Source organism: Microtus oregoni, unplaced genomic scaffold, assembly GCF_018167655.1.
Source record: "Microtus oregoni isolate MIOR12 unplaced genomic scaffold, Mior012 000032F_ref0000030, whole genome shotgun sequence".
Taxonomy (NCBI): Eukaryota; Metazoa; Chordata; class Mammalia; order Rodentia; family Cricetidae; genus Microtus; species Microtus oregoni.
In genome coordinates this window covers 27,282,918-27,305,988 of record NW_024543091.1, presented here as the reverse complement: position 1 = coordinate 27,305,988, position 23,071 = coordinate 27,282,918, and the positions used below count along the sequence as shown (strand labels likewise).

Genomic DNA, 23,071 nt, shown 5'->3' with positions numbered 1-23,071 from the left:
CAACACTACAACATCCAAATTCCACAAATCATAATGACTTCCTATAAATACTAATTGGGTTCATCTATGGTTATATAGATGAAATACTGTTAACATGAATAACAAGAACACTGTTCTCCAAGCACAAGCCTATAACAACCCAGATGACCATTGTTAGTTAACAACCCCAAGTGTGCCGGGCGGTGGTGGCGCACGCCTTTAATCCCAGCACTCGGGAGGCAGAGGCAGGCGGATCTCTGGGAGTTCGAGGCCAGCCTGGTCTACAAGAGCTAGTTCCGGGACAGGCACCAAAGCTACAGAGAAACCCTGTCTCGAAAAACAAAAAAAAAAAAAAAAAAAACAAAAACAAAAACAACAACCCCAGGTGTAAATCCTACTAACAAAACTCACCTGTATGTAAAATGTTAATCCAACACAGGCATGCCACAAGGAAAGATTAAAAGATGTAAAAGGAACTTGGCAAACATGAATCCTGCCTGTTTACCAAAAACATCACCTCTACCATAAAAAGTATTAGAGGCGGGCCGGGCGGTGGTGGCGCACACCTGTAATCCCAGCACTCGGGAGGCAGAGGCAGGCGGATCTCTGTGAGTTCGAGACCAGCCTGGTCTACAAAGGGAGTTCCAGGACAGGCTCCAAAGCTACAGAGAAACCCTGTCTCGAAAAACAAAAAAAAAAAAAAAAAAAAAAGTATTAGAGGCACCACTTGCCCAGTGACTACTAATGTTAAATGGCCGTGGTATCCTGACCGTGCGAAGGTAGCATAATCCCTTCTTTCTTAATTGAGGACTGGAATAAACGGCTATACGAGGATTCAACTGTCTCTTACTTCCAATCAATGAAATTGACCTTCCCGTGAAGAGGTGGGATAACATAATAAGACGAGAAGACCCTATGGAGCTTCAATTTACTAGCTTAACTTTCCAACAAACCTCCCTACTGAACCAAATATCAAGATATAAGCTAGGAATTTCGGTTGGGGTGACCAAATCAAACCAAACTCTGAATGATTTTTTTTAACCTAGACTCACAAGTCAAAGTGACCAAAATCCTATTGACCCCAAAACTTTTGACCAATGGACCAAGTTACCCTTGGGATAACAGCGCAATCCTATTCGAGAGTCCGTATCGACAATTAGGGTTTACGACCTCGATGTTGGATCAGGACATCCCAATGGTGTAGCAGCTATTGATGGTTCAATGACTAAAGTCCTATGTGATCTGAGTTCAGACTGGAATAACTATTAACTATTTCTCCCAGTATGAAAGGACAAGGGAAATGGGGCTTTCTTAATAGTACCCCAAAACTAATATATGAAATTATCTGAATTTAGTAAGTTTGTGTAACTATAACCCTAGACAAGGGTATGATTAGGGTGGCAGAATCAGGAAATTGCATAAGATTTAAAACCTTGTCCCCAGAGGTTCAAATCCTCTCCCTAATAGTGTATTTCACCCTCCTAATTCCAGTATTAATCGCCATGGTATTTCTTACTTTAGTGGAATGTAAAATCCTAGGCTACATACAATTACGAAAAGGACCAAATATTGTAGGACCCTATGGAATTCTCCAACCATTCACAGATGCAATAAAATTATTTATTAAAGAACCCCTATGACTCCCTAGCTACTTCCACAACCCTATTATCATGCCTACTTTATCCTCGCTAGCTCTAAGCCTATGAATTCCACTACCTATGCCTCACCCCCAGTCAACCTAAACCTAGGAATCCTATTTATTTTAGCCACATCAAGCCTATCAGTCTACTCCATTCTATGATCAGGATGATCAGAACTCCAAATACTCTATATTTGGGGCACTACAAGCAGTAGCACAGTAGTTTAAATTTATCTCAATAGACTTCCACTTGACTGGCAGACACATCTAAGCATCAGTTGCTGACTACAACCTGCTCTAAATGGTGGTGAGCCTGGACTTCATGAAAGCTGATGTGGACCATGGGGCAATCTTGGCTCCTGTCATCCGTGCTTGTGAAGGGGAAAATGTGGGAGCCAGCTGTGATAAGCTAACTGTGGGCAGGTCACCTAAAGGAAATTCTTCTAACCATTATCACCTGCCAGAGTAGAACTTGGCCATTGATAAACTTAACAAGAGGCCTGAGTCTCAGTAGTTTACCCTAAAGCAATACCTGGCTGCAGAAAGAACCACAAACTGAGATTACCTAGCACCACCCAAAAACAGACAGTTCAAAGGAAATGCCTAACATTCCAACTGCTGTAGATAGGGTCACCTCCCAGAACACACTCACCAGGTCACCCGGAGACAAATGTCAGCCAATCAGGGGTCCTAAACCTCAGAAACCCCTCACCCCACCTTTACTACTATAAAAACCCAACTCTAACTGAGCTCGGGGCTCTATGTTTATTACAATACATTGGACATATGGAGAGACTGAGTTTGTAAACTTGCATAAAATAAAGGCTCTTTGCTTTTACATACAGGTCTCGGTCTCCTTGTTGACTTTTGCAGGGACTTCGCAGATGTGGACATAACACTACCCTAGTAACTAGTGATTTTGTCAAGGCCGGTCCTTGACAATAAGTAGAAAAATCAAGATAAGCATAAGTTCCTACATCTCAATAATAACCTTAATATAAGTGGACTAAATTATCTAATCAAACCTATATTCTGACTGGATGAATTTTTTAAAAGCTAGATGTTATGATACACACCTCTAATCCCAGCTTCATTTGGCTGAGGCAAAGGATCACCATGACTTTGAGGTCAACCTAAGCTATGTAGTGGATACCAGACCATGCAAGATCCTATATGAAAAACAAAATAAGAATCAAAAATATGGTATGTATAAGAGACTCAGTTCACCAGTATAGGCACATAAGAGCTTGGAAATGAAAGTCTGGGAAATAATATTTCAAGCAAATGTGATCCTAAAGTAAGCAGTAGTTGCTGCACTTTTATCTAAGAAACTAGACCAAGTGGGGAAGGATAGCAAGAGAGATTTTTTTTAAAAAAAGTTACTAAATAACAATCAAAGGATCGGTTCATCAAAAACATGTTTCTGGACTGGAGAGATGGCCCTGCAGTTAAGAGCACTTGCTGTACAAGCAAGAAGACCAGAAGTCAGATCCACAGGATCCATGTAAAAATCAACACGGTCCCAGGCATGTTTGTAATCCCACCACTGCAAGAGGTAGAGAAAGGAGAATGGCTGGGATTTGCTGCTACCAGCCTAGCTAAAGAACACAGCTCCAGGTCGGAGAGACTCAAAGAACAAGGCAGAGAAGAACAGAAGACACATCAAGTCCTCTTCTGATCATCACACGTGTACAGGTACATAGCATCTGTGCACACGCACACATATACTATACACACATATAACACACAGAGAGACACGGGGTCATCAAATGGGTTGGCAAGTAAAAGCATTTGCTGCCAAACCTGATATCCTGAGCTCAGTCCCCAAGACCCCACACGGTGAAGGAGAAAAATCAACTCCTGCAGGCTGTTGGTTGACCTCCGCACACGCACTGTTGCAACACATATGCCCATACATACACAAACATATAAGTAATAAAAAGTAAATGATTGTAAATGTATATACTTGATGTTGGAGCTCCTAAGTTTAAAAAACAAGCACCAGAGGTAGTGAGGAATTTCAGTACTCCACTCTCATCCACACAGACAAGGCAAGAAAAGCAAGAAACGGTTAAGATGGACTGACAGACATTTCTAGGACATTCCATATAGTGACTTGCAGGATACACATTCTCAGTGCACAACATTTTCTTTTGAATATGCCAAATGTTAAAGGCCACAGAGCAAATCTTGACAAATCACAAAAATTGAAATATCTTCTCTGACCATAACAGAATGGCACTACCATTGTCAACAAGAGAAACTTTTAGAAATCCTGTTAAGTTCATGGAGGCCAAACAGCAATATGTCACTGAGGAAGTTAGAAAAAAAATCACCTTCTGAAAACACATAAAAATGGAAGCATGGCACGCCAAAGCTTGAGTTGTGCAGCGCAAAGAGCGCTCCAAGCAGAAAGTGTATAATAGCTAATTCCCCCTTTGTAAAGAGGGGGGGAATCACTGTGAAAGACCAGTCTCTTCAGGAGCCCCAGCTGGTCCTACGTCAGGTAAATGTTAGGTAGGTCAACCCAAGGTCTGGCTGTGCTGTGCACTTGGATGGTCGCCGAGATGGTCAGTCCAGGCCACTGCGGCCACCTGCCTTAGGCAAGGGGGTAGAGCCAGCTCCCCAGTGAGGGTCAGGCCAGTTCTCCTGCTTCAGTACACAGTGAGAGGCAGAGCCAGTGAAGAGCAGGGCCAGTTCCGCATGCCTCTCTGACATCATCAGGATACACACAGGCTCTCCGTGACTCCAGGTGGCTATGGGATATCCCAGAGGAGTTTGTGAGGATCCAGTGATGATGATGTGCCAGAAACCAGAGGTCTTGAACCACACCAGTGACGTGTTGCAATGAACATTAACTAGTAAAGCTGATTGGACAAAAGAGTCTACCACTCCCAGTGCGACCAGGATGAACGGAGAGGGCTTGGAGAGGCGGGAAAGTTGAAAAAGCGAGGGGATTTTTGGAGTTTGTTTTGTTCTTGTTTTTGTTTGCTTGCTTGCTTTGTTTTGCTTTGGTTTGATTTTTTAAAATTTTCTTTTGGGGGGCACTGCAGGGGCTCGGGGAGTATATGAGGGAAACTGGGAGGTGACCGGAGTTAGTGAAACTCCCAAAGAATCAATAAAGAAATTATGCTTTAAAAAAAAAGCATATGAAGGTGGGAGAGCCATATTTTTGGGTGAAACAGGGGGTATACATGATCAAGATACACTGTATATATGTATATATATATGTGTATGTGTATGTGTGTGTGTATGAAATTGTCTAAGAATAAATAAAATACTAAAAATAAAAAGAATGGAGGAGAAAGATTTTTGTACAATCTAATGATGCAAAGACTTAATGAAATAAGACTACTTCCAAATTTGTAGGAGAAAGGTAATAAAGATAGAGGCACCTACCTTTAATCCCAGGGCTGGGGAAACAGGCAGGCGGATCTCTGTAAATTCAAGGCCAGCCTGCTCTACAAAGTTAGTGCCAGGATAGCCATGGCTACACAGAGAGACACTGTCTCAAAAAAAAAAAAAAAAAAAGCAAACAAATCAGAGTGGAAATAAAATATAGTCTAAAAAGATAATACTAAAGACGAGTAAGTCAAAAGTTATTCTGTTGAAAAGATAAACAGAATTGGAAAACTTTTAGCTTAACTAACCAAGAGAGCAACAGAGAAGACAGGAGATGGAACGAAGAGATGAAAAAGGATACCAGGTAAAGACACATACAAAGGACGATTACTGGGGACTGTTTTGAAAAGTCAATATGCCATAGAACTGGAAACTCTGTAAGAAATGGACAAATATCTGTGATGTAGGATTCCTCTCTGTATGCTATGAATGTTCTGTTGTCATTGGCCAATGGCTTAACAGGGTAAGGCCAGGCTGAAAGAGATAGATAGAGAGAGTAGATGGAGTCAGAGAGATGCCATGTAGCGGCCAGAGGAGAAAGACAGGAGCTGCCAGCTGGAACCTTGCCAGTAGGCCATGAGCCTCGTGCATGGTAAAATACAAAATAATGCAAATGGGTTAAGATGTAAGAGTTACCTAGAAATATGCATAAGCTAATAGACCAAGCAGTGATTTAGTTAATACACATTTTTGTGTGCTTACTTTGGGAATCTGGGTGGCTAGGAAATGAACAAGCAGCCTCCCCCAACATATCTGGACATATAGGACTTATCAAAATTGAACCAAGAGGTTCTGAATTTGAACAGACCAATAACTAATGACGGTAAATCAACATTAAAACATTTTCTAAGAAAGAAAATTACAGAGTTGAAAGGCTTCGCTGCTAAACCTTGTTGAGCTGTTAGAGAAGAACTAACATTGGCCCTCATGCTGTCCCACTGTCCCGTGGTTTGGGAGGAGATCCTTGCATACTGGTTATATCCTGTCAGCCAGCAGTACTCTTACCAAAACCTGACAATGGCAAGAAGAAAGGAGAGGGGAAAGAGTGGGGAGGTAAAAATAAGCCAGAAGACCAGTATTCCTGATGGACATAGACGCAGAAGTCCTCAACAAAATAAGAGAATCAAATTTGACAATGCAACAGAACAATCCCTACAACAAAGAGGAACATAGTGACACATCCCCGTAAGGCAGAAGCAGGAAGAGCAAAGTTTGAAAGCAGCCCTAGCTACATAGTGAGCTCCAAACTGGCGGTGGTGGCGCACGCCTTTAATCCCAGCACTCAGGAGGCAGAAGCAGGCAGATCTCGAAGTTCCAGACTGTCTGGTCTACAGAAACGAGTTCCAGGACAGCCAGGGCTACACAGAAAACCCTGTCTTGAAAAACAAAAACAAGCCGGGCGGTGGTGGCGCACACCTTTAATCCCAGCACTTGGGAGGCAGAGGCAGGCAGATCTCTGTGAGTTTGAGACCAGCCTGGTCTACAGAGCTAGTTCCAGGACAGGCTCCAAAGCTACAGAGAAACCCTGTCTCAAAAATCAAAAAAAAAAAAAAAAAAGACCTGAAAAAATTCGGTATAGAGGATCAGAACTCAACATACCAATGGCTTTGTAGAATAAATAAATCCATAGCCAACATCATACATAACTGGGGAGAAATGGAGTATTGTCTCTAAGACAACGCTGTCTCTCACAGATCTCACTCAATACAGTGTTAGACGTTTTGACCAGAGCTATTCAGCAAGAGAAAGAAAGAAACGGCATGCAGATAGGAAAGAGGTAAATTGTTCATTTGCAGATGAATAGATTAATGTCTCTATTCATTGAAAAATACAAGATCCCTGAAAGAGGATGAGAAATGAGGAATTCAGTCAGCTAGGAATTCCTGCTAGCTATATATATATATATATATTAGAAAATCAGTGCTTTTCTATGTATCAATAATAAATTTGCTGAGAAAGAAATTATGAAATCAATTTTATTCACAATAAACCACACAAACAAACAAAACTCCAGGGATAAATTTAGCTAAGGAAGTAGACTTTTACAAGGAGAACTGCAAAACTGGTGAAAGAAACTGAAGAAACCATTAGAAGATTCCCTTAGAATCAGGGATTTACAGAATTAGTGTTCTTAAATTACACGTTATACAAAGTGACGTACAGAGTCAACGGAATTCCTGTCAGAATATCAGTGGCATTCTTCACAGACCCCAAAATTCATATGGAAGCAGAAAGTACCCCACTTAGCCAAAGCAATCTTGAGCAAAAACTTGGAAGCATCCTAATCACTTAACTCCAAGACAATTTTACTGAGCCACAGTCACTAAAACAGAATGGCGTGGACATTTAAACACCTAGACCAACAGGACAGAATTCCACGCCAGACCCGGACACACAAGTTCTGTCCATTTGTTCTCATATTTTATTGGTGCTGGAGACCCTGGATATCCTCACGCAGAAGACTGAAACTCGACCCAGGTTCCTCACTCTGTATTAACAGCTCATCAGGATGTACCAAACGCTTTATCTGAACTCTGAAAACGTGAAATGAATGAGAATATGGAAGAAACAACTGGCACAGGCAAGGCTTTTTCTCAGTAGGACTCCAAAGCACAGGAAATCGAGCTAAGCCTGACAAACTTCAATGGCTCTGCCTGGCAGTGAGCAGAGCAGCAGCTGCCCACAGCCAGGGATGCGGCTTAGTGCTGGAGGGCTTGTCAGAGGAGCAGCTGAAGTCTGAGGTGTCGGCCACCAGGAGGAGCAGCGCTGATGGGTGAATCTTGGATAGGCACGGCCGAGACCACAGACTCTGTGCCCTCACATGTTTGCCGCTCTGCCGCTGCCATCTTTCTCTGCTATCTGGCATTGTTAGTAGCCAGGCACACCTTGGCCCTGCCCCTTGGGAACCTGGCACCCCTCTGCTATGGCAAGCAGGTCCCTGACTGTGACAGGTGCAAAGATCATTTTAAGAGACAAGCTCCGCCCACTCCCGATCTCTCCACCGCCCCCAGGCAAGCAGGTCTCTCCCTCTCTCCCCTCCGGTTCTTGTTTCTCTGTCTCTTTTCATTCTCTCTTCCCTTCCCACTCCCTTTATCTCAAATAAACCCCACACCCAAACTGTCAGCATGGCGTATTCTGTCACCTGCTGTGGCCCCCACCCGCAGTGGGACCTGCACCCTAAAGATCTAAAGTATAACTGATTCTTTTTCATATATAAAAGTTGAGATTTGTGATTCCTTTAAGATTCCTTATAAGATTGCATTTCATGATAGGTAATAAATTGATTGGTCCTTTCTTTGTAACTGCCAGTAAACGCGTATCTTGCTTGCTTACACACTGCTAAATTATAACAAGTTGCTTGGGTCTCAATGTATGTCAATTCAAAGGGTTTCCAGTGAGGTGCCTACATGCTCTTGTTTATAATACCAAGCTATATGAACAGTCTAAATGCTAACCACAGTTAAGTGAATAATAAATAGGATATACATACACGATGGCATTTTATTTGGAAGGACAGCAAACTGCCGGGGCAGTGGTGGTAAATGCCTTTAATCTCAGCACTCGGGAGGCAAAGAGGCAGGTGGATCTCTGGGAGTTTGAAGCCAGCCTGGTCTACAAAGCGAGTTCCAGTACAGCCAGGACTGTTACACAGAGAAACAAAACAACAACAACAAACAACACCACCCCCAAAGAACCCAAAACAAAAGCAAAAACAAACAAACAAACAAACAAAAAAACACCAAGAAAACTGAAATCTCGCCATTTGCAGCAAAAAAGGATGGTCCAGGTGGACTGAATAAAGCACAATAAACCAGGTGCACAAAGATAAGCGTGAAATGTTATCTTTCCTACGATGAAACTGAAAAGGCCACCCTGGAAGTATGTGGATGATTACAGGAGCCATAAAAACGGCAGAGGAAGGCGAGGATGAGGACAGGTGGGGCATTGAAGACAACTGTCCGGTTTATAGCTTGGTTTCTGTTGCTGTGGCCAAAAACAACACCAGGAAGGAAAGGGTTTGCTTCGGCTTGCAGTTTGCAGGCTCTTTGTCACTGAGGAAAGTCGAGGCAGGAGCAGAAGCAGAAACCACGGTGGAGCTGGTTTAACAACTCACTCGGGGTCTTATCCAGCCTAGGCCCACCTGCCGGGGGCAGCACCACCCTACAGCCGTAAGTAATACCCACACAGACAGGCGCACAAGTGATTCTAATGGTGGCAATTCCTCAACAGACGTTCCTTCTTCCCAAGTGACTACGGTTCGTGTGAAATTGGCAGCACCGACGCTAACGATGGCAGCAGTGAGTGCATATTTAATGCAAAGTTAGCATTTTCCCATCACGTGGCCATCTTATTTATTTATTTAATTTCAAGTGTAGTGGTGTTGGAACTGAGTTACAGACATGTGTGAGCTGCCATGTGGTGCTGGGAATTGAACTCGTGTCCTCTGGAAGGGCATCTTACAACATAGCAGAGCTGACTGGGATGCTTTTAGTGCCCCCCCTCCCCCTGAAAGGCAAAGTAACACTTCACAATGGGAACAACTCAATCCTGAGTTGTATTTCTGTCTCCCTATTGTATGACAAGGTGCGTGGGAAGGGGGGGTCATTTGCCCGAGTGTCAGTTTTCCTATCAGGACTTTTATTAGTCCCCTGCTATCTTCTAACCCCACTCTCCCCGTTAAGGACAGGTTGTCCGCTGCCCCTTTCAGCTGGCTCTACCTTCCCCAGTTCTCACAGCTGCCAGAACTAAGATCATCATTCAGTGGGTATGGGGTTCCCAGGAGAAGGATTTCCTGGGTTGGATGCCTTGGACTAGGTAGGTGCTTAGATCCTGAATGAGAAGCCTGACTGGGATGAAGTCAGGTTCAGGGTGAAACAAAAACAAAAACAAAAAAAAAAAAAAAAAAAAAAATTAGTAAATTTCCCTTCAATGCCAAATACATTCAGCCTTCAAAATTCTGAGATGGACTTTCCTTTTTCTACACTAGAATAAGAGTGAGTTTTATTTCTTAAAATGTCTATAAACTGGCCAAATAAAACCAAGAAATCATATTTTTAAGACTTGTCCCAACCCTTTCTGATTCCAAGGCCCTGCAAGCAGGAAGACGTGAGAAAGGTCTAGGCAGATCACAGGTGGTTCTCCTTTTAATTACTCTTGGCCGAGGTTGCTCGGCAGTAGGGTCTCTATGAACCAGGGACCACCATGAAAGTCCGCTCAGCACAGTGGTACCTGGAGAATCTTGGGGGCAGCCAGGACTCCAAGGCTGGCCTCAGGCTCCTGTGGTTATTTCTTAAGGAAACAGGATCACCCGCCCCCAACACCCTAATGCTTGCAGCAGAACAGTGGATACAGCGAAGTCCCCCACGCATCCCCATACTGTCCCCGACTCCCAACCCTCGACCCCTGACCCCATACTGAGCTTGCCGTCTAGTCACTGAGACGCGGCAGACAGTACATTGCAGGCCTAGCTGCCACTCTCTGGTTCTAGTTACTACTTTTGGTTTTTCTAGCCGTTTTGAAGTCTTTCCCAGCCCTTCATGCTTGAAACATCTGACTTGGGAATGGAGGAGACGCATCGTATGAACTGGAAAAGGGCAGTTTCTCAAGAAAAGAATAGGCCTGAGTAAGCCCAAGAACCTTCTGTGGTCCTATACAGCTGAGCATGCTTCTGGTACTGGCGGCGAAAGCCAAACCAAATGTCTTCCAGAAAGGACCCTAAAGAAAGCCCTTACCGTCCACATGTGCTCATCGGCGGTATGTTAGCGTGAATGGAATACCAAGTTCTGTTCCTAAGCACCCATTTTTGGCGGCTCACAAATGCCTGGAATTCCAGCTTTCCAGCATCCTGGGAGCTAAAACCTCTAGGCTCTACAGACACCTGCACCAATGAACGATGTACACACACTTTAAAATGACTTTTTTTTTTTTTAATAAGAAAGAAAGAGTTTGGCTCACAGTTTCATCCGTGGTCGATCATCTCCTTGCTTTCAGTTGGTAGAGGAAGAGGCAGCTAGCTGGTCAGGTGTTCGGTGCTCTGAGGGCCAAGGGTTAGAGGAGGAGCCAGGGTCCCAACTCCCTTCCAGATAGGACCCGCCTTTTAAAGGTTGCACGGGCTCCCAACAGTGCCATAGGCTGGTGCCCACGCTTGACACACCCCGTGAGGCATTTAAGATCCAAACTAAAACACCTACAAGGGAAAGCCTTCGGAGGCTTTGAGACCAAGCTGAGGGCAGATGACTCAGCTAAGGTAGCTCCTTGAATTCTCCAACACTTCCTCCTGGAAGTAACCCAGCGCTCTTCGCCAGAGAACTTCAGCAGGGTCACCTTTGCACTCCAGTGTTTCCAAACGCCAGCTTGGAAACGGAACGGTTTGGGCTGGCGCGGCCCACGGCAACCACGTGTGTGTTTTTTATCAGGCATCTTTGCCCCGCCTTAAGAGGCTAGGCATAAACTCCACTAGAGACACTAGAGAATGTAACCGCAACGCAGACATCAGAAACCCAGTAACAGGCCAGACTGACGCTTTTAACTTTCTGTTTATTTGGGGTGGGAGTGGGGGTGGGAAACAGGGAGCATGTGGAAGTCTGTGGGGTTTCTCTGTCCTCCAGAGATCAAACCGAGGTCAAGCTTGGTGACAATTATCATTTCCCCACTGAACCACCCTGCTGGCCCCAAGCTGACACTTTAGAGGACAGAATCTCAAGTAGTTGGCCTCCTCTGGTGTGGAGGTCTTCCACGGGATAGTGTTGGTCCAACTCTTTGCTCTTTTGGCCCAGCCCACCTTCGGCCCCACCCACCTTTCACCGTTTCCTGAGCAGAGGGTCGAAGGCCAGGGAACCCCTAGACTTCTTATGGCCTTCTCACGTATTGTTTTTCTTCCAGCCCCTTACATTTCTGCTCTGAAGACAGGAAATGCAACAGAACGCTCTAGCCGATTCCAGAGTGGAGGGGAGGAGAGGAGGCAACATCTGAATTAAGCAGCCGCTGATTGATTAAGCAGCCCGTGATAAGCGGTGCAGCAAGCGGGGAGTTCACGAAGCCTTTTTTTTTTTTTTTAATTTAGAAACTGTGACAGCTGGGCCTCCCTGGAGTTATGTGAGGATGAGACAACCCAACCTGGGTACCCAGCTCACTGCCTGTTTTACACATTGCCTGACGTATGTAAATCCTGTGTGTCTGGGTGGTGGTGGGAACTGAACCTAGGGCTTCATCTGCCATTTTAATCAAGTACTGTTGGCTGGACCACAGTTAACTTTTATATGTTAACTTTCATGATTATTTTCCAGGTCTCACTAACTTGCTTGGGTCTGTCTTTGTAAAAGAGGGTTTGTCTGAGCCAGGCCTTTCCATGAGGGATTAAGGAATAATAATGAAGAGTTCACACACACACACACACACACGAACACCCCCCCTTTGACTCACCTGTTTAACATGTCCAATTAAAATGAAACACCTCATCCTAACATGGGTTCCCCCTTTACCTTCACAGACTGCCTTTTGCCAGTGTGCCACGTGTGTCTCCTCTCTATTCAGAGGCAGGTCCTTTGTCTCTCCAGGACAAACATCCCCCCCCCCTTTCCCTAGTCCCCGTCCCCTTCTCCCTCATCATCTGTCTCCTTAAAAATCACACCTGCAGGGTCATTTGCTGCCGGTTTCTGCCTGAGCCAAAAAGCAGGCATTTTCCATTTTAACTTTTCTTCCCTGCTTAATAAAGGATCTCTCTGTGAAAATGGGTGTTTGGGTGTGGTTTGTACCTAATCCAGAAGGAAGAGCCTGCAGTGCAGGGTCTCCTTCGGATGCGAAGGGAGGTATTATCTGGATCCCCTGGGAAATAGTGCCCAGAGCCTGGATTTGTGGCACCCAGACTCTTGCTGGGAATGAAACCAGACAAAACTTAAAAGATCTTGTCCTCATCTCTTCCACATCTACAAGAAGAAAGCCTGGGACGCGGTTTTCTGGTTTTATTTTAACTGGGGTGAAACAATACAACAAAGTGCACGGATTTTAGGTGCTCTACGAGTTTTAATGACGATCAGTTTGTCATCCAGATCAAAACAAAGGGCGTCCCTAGTGCAGGAGGCTATTCCCCTCTTCCCGCCACACCCAGAGGTGACTGCTGACTCTTACCACACTTTGTCTTATTTGCTTCTTTTTCTTTTCTCATTTCCTTTATTTTCTCTTCTTTCCCATCTTCCTTCCTTTCCTTCTCCCTCCCTGGTCTTGAACCCTGTATAAAAGTTACTCATGCCTGGCTTTTGTTAAACGTCTAGCCTATGAAATTTCCCTTTGTGGTCACGTGGACCCACTGTTGATCCCTCTAAGTTTTTCCTATGAATATAACACAACACATCCATGCATTCTGCTGTGCAAACAGAGCTAGGGCTGTTCCGAATAAGACAGCTATGATTATCCCAATAAAGTATTTTGGGAGAAGTTTCTGCCAGGTACAAATACCCACATGTGGCATTGCTGGGTGAGAAAGGCAGGAAATACTTAGCTCCAAGAGTGTGTCGCCCAGGTGTACACACTTGGCCCGCCTGCCCACTAGTTTTTGAACATATCACAAAGCAGCTTCTCCATCGGCGTGTTCCCTATGGTCTTTCGGAAGAAGAGGAGCTCGATGCGCTCAGCAGTGATGAACCTCAAAGACGGGAGCAGGAGGAGCAACTTCCCAAACCTGAACGGGAGAAAGGATGCTGTCAGGCTCAGGGCTAGCTGCTGAGCAAAGCGGTCCGGGAGGAGGGAGGCGTGCCCAGGGCCTTCCAGGGGCATTTCAAGGAAAGACCCCTGTGTTAGACGGCTCACTTCCATCTTCCCTCTGGTAGGAGCATGAAAACAGGGCCTCGAGAATATTGTCCATTATGTGTCAAGACTATAGAATGAGAAGTTACTTCTTTGCACGTGTATGTGGTATGTGTGTGTGTGAATACACTCTCGTTGAGAGTATTTGTGTGTGTGTGTGTGCTTATCTGTTCATGTGGAAGTTGAGGTCAAACATCTTCCTGGCTCACTCCACTTTGTTTTACCGAGGCAGGGTCCCTTGCTGAACTGGACGCTGACCCATTCTGGCTAGTCCAGCTAGCTAACTTGCCCCAGGGAGCCACTACGTCAGCCTCCCAGTTCTGGGATTGCAAGCACTGCCAGGTCTGCTGGCCTTTGTGCCAGGTCCTGGATTTGAGCTCCAGTCCGGTCTCCATGTTGTGCAGCCCATCTTCCAGCCTGTGAGCCATTCCTGATAGCGTTTATAGATTTATTCATTGATCATATGCACATTGTAAGTTATATTAGTTTTATGTATAAGAATATGAATTCCTGGGCTGGAGAGATGGCTCAGTGGTTAAGAGCATTGCCTGCTCTTCCAAAGGTCCTGAGTTCAATTCCCAGCAACCACATGGTGGCTCACAACCATCTGGAATGAGGTCTGGTGCCCTCTTCTGGCCTGCAGACATACACACAGACAGAATATTGTATACATAATAAATATTTAAAAAAAAGAATATGAATTTCTGTCTGTGAAACACCTATGATGATAGTAACTACTACGGAAACTATCTGGAGTCAAGGGAGAAAAAAAAAATCCAACCTAGCTTCAAGTAAGAACCATTTGTTAAAACAGAGGTCCCAGTGCAAAAAACAAAACAACAAAAAACAAAGAACAAAAAAAAATCAGAACCAGACGTCTGTGGGAGGAAGTCATACAGCTGGGACCACCAAGATGCTGTGCTCCACCGAGACCTCTGCTTTCACTGGTCTAGGGAGGAGGAGAGGAACTGTGAAGTCTAAGAGTCACTGCAAACTGTGGGTATGGACCTACCTGGTAGACAGTGATAGGTGATAGCCTCACAAATGGACTTTTAAAATTAAAATAGACACCAAAATGGAGACTGAGGATATTATAACTCATTAGATAGAATTTTTTTTTGTGGTTTTGTTTATTTTTTTAGACAGGGTTTCTCTGTATAGTCCTGGCTGTCTTGAAACTCATTCTATAGACCAGGCTGGTCTTGAACTCATAGAGATCCACTGCCTCTGCCTCCTCAGGGCTGGGATTAAAGGCAGGCGCCACCACTGTCATCTGGCCATGGGCTCCAGTCCCAGTAGCTTGTAGCCTATGTGTGATTGAACATACCTGCCATCCTCCTAGTGCTTTGGAAGGGGAGGCAGGAAGATCAGGAGCTGAAGCTTACCCCAGCAGCATGGCGAGTTCAGGGCTAGCTAGGACTATATGAAACTTAGTCTTAAAGCAGTGTGTCAGAGTGGATCATACAAAGCAAGTGTGGGTTTTAGTGTCTCTGTGTAGGCTGTGCTAAGATACATTGACCCAGAGACTGGAGACCCTGCAGTGATACTTAGTTCTGCCTGGAGCAATTAAAGGGCAAAAGTAATCCCAAGAGTCTGCATGTGCAGAGGCCAGAGATCATCTTCTTCAATCACTCCCCACCTTATCTATATTTTATGTGTGTATGTGTGCACATGCCTGTGAGTACACACACACACACACACACACACACACATACAATGTATCCACATTCGTGTGTTGGAGTATATACCCACAGAGGCCAGGAGAAGACACTGAGCATCCTGTACATCCCTGCTTTCTTCCTTTGAGATGAGGTTTCTTTCTGAACCAAAACCTTGTTATTTAGGCTGCCTGGACAGAGAGCTCCTGGGATCTGACTGTTTCTGCTGCCCAACACTGGTTTTTATTTATTTAGCCTGCTTTACCCAGCATTTTCAGCATTTTCACATGGGTACTGGGGATTTGAACCCATGTCCTCATGCTTGCACAGCAAATGCTCTTATCCACTGAGCCATCTCCCTAGCCCTTCCTCCATGTGTCTTGAGACATGGTCTCTCAACTGAACCTGGAGCTCCTCAGTTCAGCTAGGCTGGCCGGCCAGTGAGCTCCATAGATCCACCCGTCTCCACCCAATTCAGTGCTGGGCTGACAGACACATGCCACCACGCCCGGCTTTTGTGTGGGTTCTGGGGATGCATACTCAGGTCCTTAAGTTTGCTTGGCAGATACTTGAGTAGTTCCCCCTGCCCCTACATAGAAAACCTTCCTCGGTATTTTTTAAATGTGATACATGATCAGGTGCCTCTGAGGGGACCAGGGAGACCCCTGGCTTCTGGATGTCTGTGTCAGGGCTTAGTGCCGACATTCCACTACGCTCTCTGCTCCTGCACCACATGGTGCTGACCTTGCCTACTGGAGAGGGGCTTGAGGATGCTCCTGCCACCAGTTCTTCGAAAGAATGTAGATAATGTGGTCTAGAATGGTCCACAGAAGCCTGGCTGAGTGGGATAAACCAGCTGATGTTTCAGTGTCTTTCCTGATGCTAAACTAAGTCGGGACCCTCCACCTGTGTCTACCACCACCACCCAGCCTGTGCCGGCCACATCCGTGTTCACTCATGCCTGACTTTTCTGCACACCAGCTCCGCGGTATACCTTCCACACTTCCTCCAGAGCTTGGCAAGCTCCTTCCAGACTCTCAACTTTCAAGTTCTGAAAGCCCATTGCTCCCGAATGCATCTCTTTGCTCCTTCCCTGCCTTTAGCCAAGGGTTAAATCTGTCCCCTTCTAATTCCCAGAGTTCCTCACTGTTGTCTGTCTCCTGCTCCCTATGGTCACTCCCCATGGCTATGACCAATGGAATCTCCCAGAGAAGTTGCTGCTCTGCCTGTTGTGCCCACAGCCACAAAGGTCTGCATGAGATCCAGTCCTGGGCATGACGCCTCCTCCCACAGACTCTCTGGTGTTCCCCTCCACCTCTCTCATCAGATGTGCCTTCAGTGGCACGCCAAGCTCTAATCGGGCTGGTCCCAGGCCAACTCTCTGCCTCAGTCTCCCACCTTCCTACCAGCAAGACTCTTTTGACCCCCCCCCCTTTTTTTTTTTCGAGACAGGGTTTCTCTGTAGCTTTGGAGCCTGTCCTGGAACTCCCTTTGTAGACCAGGCTGGCCTCAAACTCACAGAGATCTGCCTGCCTCTGCCTCCTGAGTGCTGGGATTAAAGGCGTGCGCCACCACCACCCCGGCTCTCTTTTGATCCTTCTGTACTGGACTCCTGCCTAAGAATGCGTACTTCTGTCTCTACCTTTACAGATAAGACTTTCTCTTCTCTTTAGACCCTATCCTGGGATGGAGACAAGGTCCCTGTCAAAGGCTAGGGTCATAGAAGGGCACACCTGCGAGCCTAGCACTTGGGAAGTAGAGACAGGAAAACTCCAAACTTAAGACCAGTGTGGGACATAAATTGAAATCCTGTCTTTAAAAAGTAAAAATTTAAAAGTCTGGCCTTTGCTATCCCTTCAGATACAAGTCACTCTCCACGCCTGGCCCGGGTGATCCTTGTCTTTCATGTGACTACACGCGGAGCACCTGTCCCTGCAGCTTCTGTCTTTTGGTGCCCTCCTGGGACCTGGCACTGTGTCTGTCCACAGGAGGTGTTGGGTAGATGCTGCCGACTGAGCCGTTTATCCTGTCTAAGCAGGGAAGCCCAGAGATGGTGAGGGAGAGGCAGGTAGAGGGAGGGAGGAAGGCGAGGCGGGTAGATGGATGAGTAGGTCATTACTGTCACCTAACAGGCTGGCTGGGGTGGTGAGCCTTGCTATGCTGGCTGAGCATCACTTGGGACTGGTCCTGCAAAGCCTCCACATGCTCAGGATCCTTCAGGCCGCGCGTCTCTGGGGAGAAGCAGAACCAGTGAGCTCCCTTCCAGAAGCCTGCCCGATCCCACAACACCCAAAGTATCAGGCCACACTGTTTTCTCTGCTCCCCGCTTCCCCAGAGGAAGACTATCCATCTATACCCAGGTGGGTTTATGAGGAGCCTAGCAGAAGGAGGTCACCAGAACCCCTGAACCCCTCCTCCTCCTCTTTTTCCCCCAAATTCCCAACCATGTCTCTGGAAAACTTGGGCCAGGGCTCAGTACCGGGTTTGAAGAGGACCAGGGCCTTCATGCAGGCAAACTCTGTGGGGTCTACTGCCAGTGCACGGAACCGGGAGATGGTCTCCTGCAGGAAGCGCATCTCTGCAGTGGCCAAGACCAGCCTGCTCTGAGAGCCTCCGGAGGCCTCGGGTGGTGCCAACAGTGGGCAGCTATCCAGGGGCAGAGACCACTGTATGGCTCCAAGGAGGAAAAGTTCATTCCATGCCTCTTCCAGCAAGATTACCTGTTACCAGAAAGGGTTCAAGCGTCAGCACAGGTACACAGTTCCTAGCGGTCCCCTGCCTGCCACTTTCTCCAGGGACAAAAGGGCTGCTCCGAGGTGCCCAGAGTCTCCTGTCCACTGCCTACGCAGGCTCTGGCTCAGCTATCTACAGAGCTACCTAGGTTTCCAGATGCCTGTGGATTCTCTCCAGAGCTGTGGCTGGGCCATTCAGGATAAGCCTAGAGCCCAGGGACGCTGGACAGCCTTCAAGATGATTCCAAGAGTGAGTTCAAGAAACTGGGTGACTTTTCCAAGCTGTTCCCTCCAAACACACAGCACATCTGGCAGTCACTCTCTCCCAGATCAGTGTGAGATCTTTGCCTGCTCAATGTGGAAAGACTGGGGTGACACTCAGGCCTGAAGTAATGGAAAGTCTGCACTCTAAAGGTACCGAGGGTCAGCCAGTTTGCTGTGCGGGGTATGCAGATGGCTGTCTCGAACAGAATGGCCATAGTTCAGGCAGTGTGCAAAAGGAAAGACAATGGGCCCAGAGAGCCACAGGTCTTACTTTGCATCCCAGGCTCTACGCATCTCGGGTGCACATCCTTCCCCCAGAGACATACATACTTACTTACACTGCCCTGACCATTCCCAACTCAGAGACACATGTACCCCTCGGTCACCATCTGAGTTGTGTAAGCCTCCATCCCTCACCAGCCCAGGAGCATATGTTCCCCCAAGCTGGCTGGCTTATGACTTTCGACTGTGCCTGGTCCAGCTCCAGCCGGCTGGCTGTGTGGTGTACCTGATCCCGGAAGGGCAGGTTGGAAAACACAGGCAGGTTTTTGGCCCATTTGACAGCCATGAATAGTAGGCGAGCTGATGTCTCGTGGATGCCATCCAGGCTGCAGGGAGATGCAGGGAACTCGGGGTCGTTGCTGGTGACATCAATATTCTCTTCAGCTATTGAGGGAGGAGGTTGTGGTCTTAGTGCCCACTCTGCGGAAGCCGGGGGAGAAAGATCCATGCCCACTGCCCTTCCACTTACCATCCTCTGGCTCCAGCTTAGCACAAGTTTCGGCGGTGATAAGGCTGGCCATAAAGTGGTGGCCCATGGCTCTGGCTGCCGATGAAGACGTGGGGCCTTGGGAACTGGGCCCTGCCAATGCAGGGGAGGCCGCCAAGGGCTCAGGTCGGGGATCATTGCCTGTTTCCATGCTGTCCAGCTGGACGTGGGCCATGCTTCGGGGTTGTCGTTCATTCTGCACAGCTTGGAAGGCGAGGAGACTCAGGACACCCCAAGGGCCTCGGCAGTGCTACTACCTGCTCGACTGCCTTTCCCACCCCGCTGGGCCCACCACTCACCATCTTGGTTCATGCCTGCTTGTAGGCACTTCTTCAGTCGGCAGGCCTGGCACTGGTTGCGATGGGCCTTATCCACTGGGCACATTCCTGCCCCCACCTGGCATCTGCGGAGGACAGGGAGCTCCTGGGGGCCAGCGTCATGCCCAGGCCCCAGGCCTTGAATATGGACATTCGCTTTCCCCAAACAACCTCCACCTGGGCTAAGCACACTGGGGCAGGCTGGCGGAGCTGGCGGCACCTGTAGATGAGCCTCCGCCTCACGCTCCTCTTGAAGAAGCCACTGCAGCCATTACAGGCGTAGATGCCATAGTGCTTCCCGCTGCTGCTGTCTCCACACACGCGGCACTGGAGTGAGGGGCCCACGCCTGAGTGGGGAGACAGGACTGGACTGAGATGGCTGCACACCCCGCCCCCCATTCATCCTTTTCCAAGTCTTCAGGTTCCCACCTTCCCGAATCTAGACAGTCATGCTACTCCCATCTGGAAAAGCAGCTTCCCCACTGTGGCATCGATCCCTCCTCTTAGCATCTCCGCTCCCTTCACAGCCTGTTTCCAGCAGACATCCACACTGCCTCCACTCTCCCAGCCCCCTTCCTTCCCTGTGGGGGGCTGCAGGCTCTCGTGAGAGCAGTCATAAAACACGCAAGAGCACCCATTGCCTTCCTCAGCAGCTCCACTGTTAGGTCCTGATCCGTGGGCCTCGGAGTTTCTAGGACTTTGGGGTTGTCAGCAGACCCCTTCATGCTCACTACAGCCTGGGGACTGGGACCAGATGGCTCTAGCTTCTCTCCTGGCCCCGGAACCTACCGCTTGTAGTCTCTTCCTCAAGGGCCCAGACCTTACCTCCAGACATTACCTGTGGGATCCTCTCCAAGGCCCCAGCTGCCCGGGGACTCCTTCTTGGAGGCTGTCACAGCCACGGCCACAGCAGAGGCAGCCACTGTAGCGCTCATGGGGTACGGCAGTCCCAAGGGCAGCCTGTCAGCTCCCTGTGAGCAGCTGCCCAGCCCAGCCTATGTCTCTGTCTACTCTGTCTGTCGGTGCCCGGTTCTCCTCTGCTTCCTTCCCGTGTGAGTTAGGAGCTTTTCCTTCTGGAGCTTGGCTCTGGGTCCAGACTTCTCCCAGCACAGCTCTGGATGCAGTGTGTGATCCTCTTAATCTTTACTGTCTCCACAGGGGATCAACCAGCCACACCTGCAGCCTTACCCAGGTGCCCTGGGAGCCGCTCAGTCCTGCTGTCTTCACATAGACTCCCAGGCTGCCCAACATCCCGGTCCATTCTTTGCTGTCGCTGTCCCTGCACACACTGCCCAGGACCAAGGAACCCGGCTGAGACTGCATGTGCTCGATTATTACCCAATGACAAATCTTCTGAGGGGGGCTTGTTGTCGACCCCACCTCCCCAAGGACTTTAAATGTTTTTAGTGACATTTGCTATGTATTTGAGGCATGGGTGCTTGTGTGGGTCCCTGACCCTGAGTGCTTACTCACTTCGGGTCCTGGGAGGCCCACCCCCTGTCCTGATAAAGGACTGTGTGGGGCCCGTGCTTTAGGGACCTGCCCTCTGGAAGGCTGGCATCAGCAGATGTGTCTCTGCTGTCAAGTCGAGCGGAAGGTGTTGGGTAGGCTGGGGCCAGCGGAGAAGCTGGTGGGCATTTCCCCATGGCAGGATGCGGTGAGACACAGCTGTCTGGAGCAGGTTCTGAGTACTCAGGTGGCCTCCACTTCCTCCCCTGACCTGGACTCCAGTGCCAGGCAGTCTCTCTGCTGAACCCGAGTCCCCCTACCCAGCTTATACCCGGGATGGTTGGAGGGAGACAGAGTGGGAGTGAGGGCAAGGGTAGGTCCACCTCCATGATATCCCTGCTGTGATGGGCCATGCTTCTCTGAGCAAGTGACTGTCTCTATAAGCCTTGGTTTCCTCCAAATGCATGTCTTCCAGGGTGGCTGGGAAAAACCAAGTTAAATAGTTCCGAGAACGTGTTTTGGAACCTGGTACTAAGAAGGCTGAAGCGGCACCCCAGTGAACACCCCGTCCTGTTCCTGCCAGTCTACCCTTTTGCCATCTTCTCCGGGGGCACAAGCAGGGCAGGAAATAGCATGTTGGTCTGCAGGAGAGGGGAGTCCCATCCTCAGCCGCCCTTGCCTCACAGGGTGGAGTAGGGCATTAGAGCCTGGGAGCTTCTAGAGGGATCATGGAGTTAAGGGAACAGAAGGGTGGGGCATGGCCCCCTAAGTGGGGCTAACCCTCACTGTGACAGGGAAGCACTATTGGGGATTTGGAAAGTCAGCTCAGGGGCTTTGCAGGGTGATCCGCCGAGGCCCTGAGCCTCTCGCCTGCCCTCTCTGTCCTCACTCCAACCCAGGCCGGAAGCTCCAGTTATCAGTCAAGCCAGGGTATTACCGCCCAGGTCTGTACTCAGAACATGACATCAGTGTCACACATCCAGATGCCACTCTAGGAAGGCTTCCATCCTCTTTGTGGGCAGTCTCAAAGGCAGACATCCACGGCTTCCGTGACAACTCCACGCCAGGCTCTCAGCAGAGTCTCTGTCCTCAGCTCTGCCCCCACATCCCACTCATCCCCAACTGACCCACGCAGACATGTAAGTGGGGCCCAAGGACTTGGCAGAGGGATCAGATGCAGGGGTAGAATGGGTCAGGCTGAGCTGAGGGTGTCCAGCCGAGAACCAATGCAGAGGGGAATGGAGAACCCGTGGGTGTGGGAGGGACGGTGGGGAGGAGGAGGCAAAGATGAAGTCTCAGTAACAGCTCTGGGAAAGTGTTTGGAGTCCTCTCACACAAACCACCCCCTCACTGTGACCCTGCAGAGAAGCTGACACCGAGCCTCAACTCACAGTTGGTAGACTGAGTCAGAGAGGCCCAGAGTGGGGAGGTACACAAGCCACACAGCTGTGGAACAGTAAAGAAGGAGGGGCAGAGCTGGGTGTGAACAAGTGCAGGTTCACCCCAGAGTCTCACAGTGAGACACCCGGGTGAACCTGTGGCTGGAGGCTGGGCCAGATGAAGGCAGGCCCCAGGGCGTGAAGCATGGTGCCTGACCAGCAGCAAGTCTGGCGGCTTTTGCTGAGCTAGGTGCACATCTCCTTCCTCAGCTCTAGAGCGGGTGGCTGTGTCTTGGGGATGGATGGGAGGTGTTCTGTCCGTGGTTAGTGGGGTGGAGGGAGCCAGGGTGAGGCCCACACCAAAGGGAGTTTTTTTCTTCTCTCCCAGGTGGCCTTGAGCCTCTCATTTGAGACTGACAGTATAGAGGCGGGACCGAGGAAGGGATAAAGTCCTAGGTCGCCCCAGGGGAACCTTGGGGAGGCTTTGTGGCAAACTGAGCCCAGCAAACAGGAGTTTGAGTGAGTAAGGGGGTGCCTAAGGGGCACCCCTCCTGCTCACCTGTTTCACCCCTACCCATCCTTCCAGACCTGCTCAGGAGTTTGAGTGGTTAAGGGGGTGCCTAAGGGGCACCCCTCCTGCTCACCTGTTTCACCCCTACCCATCCTTCCAGACCTGCTCAG

General features: G+C 48.4%; 1 protein-coding gene and 1 long non-coding RNA gene across 2 annotated transcripts in view; both read right to left on the bottom strand.

Moving 5' to 3' along the window:
• The window catches only part of LOC121466000, a 113,237-nt gene extending 102,178 nt beyond the window's left edge, over positions 1-11,059 (bottom strand). The window contains exon 1 of the long non-coding RNA XR_005976705.1: positions 10,976-11,059. This is a non-coding gene — a long non-coding RNA (uncharacterized LOC121466000). The remainder of the gene's footprint in view (positions 1-10,975) is intronic.
• A 2,505-nt stretch (positions 11,060-13,564) lies between these two features.
• On the bottom strand, positions 13,565-20,497 carry Nr2e3 (nuclear receptor subfamily 2 group E member 3). The gene is made up of 8 exons (XM_041679917.1): positions 20,401-20,497; positions 19,783-19,909; positions 19,545-19,648; positions 19,228-19,449; positions 18,985-19,142; positions 17,960-18,200; positions 17,606-17,711; positions 13,565-13,697 (listed from the first exon to the last, which is right to left on the bottom strand). The coding sequence occupies exons 1-8, from the start codon at positions 20,495-20,497 to the stop codon at positions 13,565-13,567; spliced, it is 1,188 nt and encodes a 395-aa protein (XP_041535851.1).
• Between the last annotated feature and the right edge of the window lie 2,574 nt (positions 20,498-23,071).

Excerpts from the sequence above, each read along its gene's own strand:
- Nr2e3 (XM_041679917.1), bottom strand. The coding sequence starts at position 20,497 with ATGAGCGCTACAGTGGCTGCCTCTGCTGTGGCCGTGGCTGTGACAGCC. Across the intron at positions 19,649-19,782 it reads AGGCGGAGGCTCATCTACAG|ATGCCAGGTGGGGGCAGGAA; the intron begins GTGCCGCCAGCT and ends TGTCCTCCGCAG. Across the intron at positions 18,201-18,984 it reads ACCTGCCCTTCCGGGATCAG|GTAATCTTGCTGGAAGAGGC; the intron begins GTACACCACACA and ends TTCTGGTAACAG.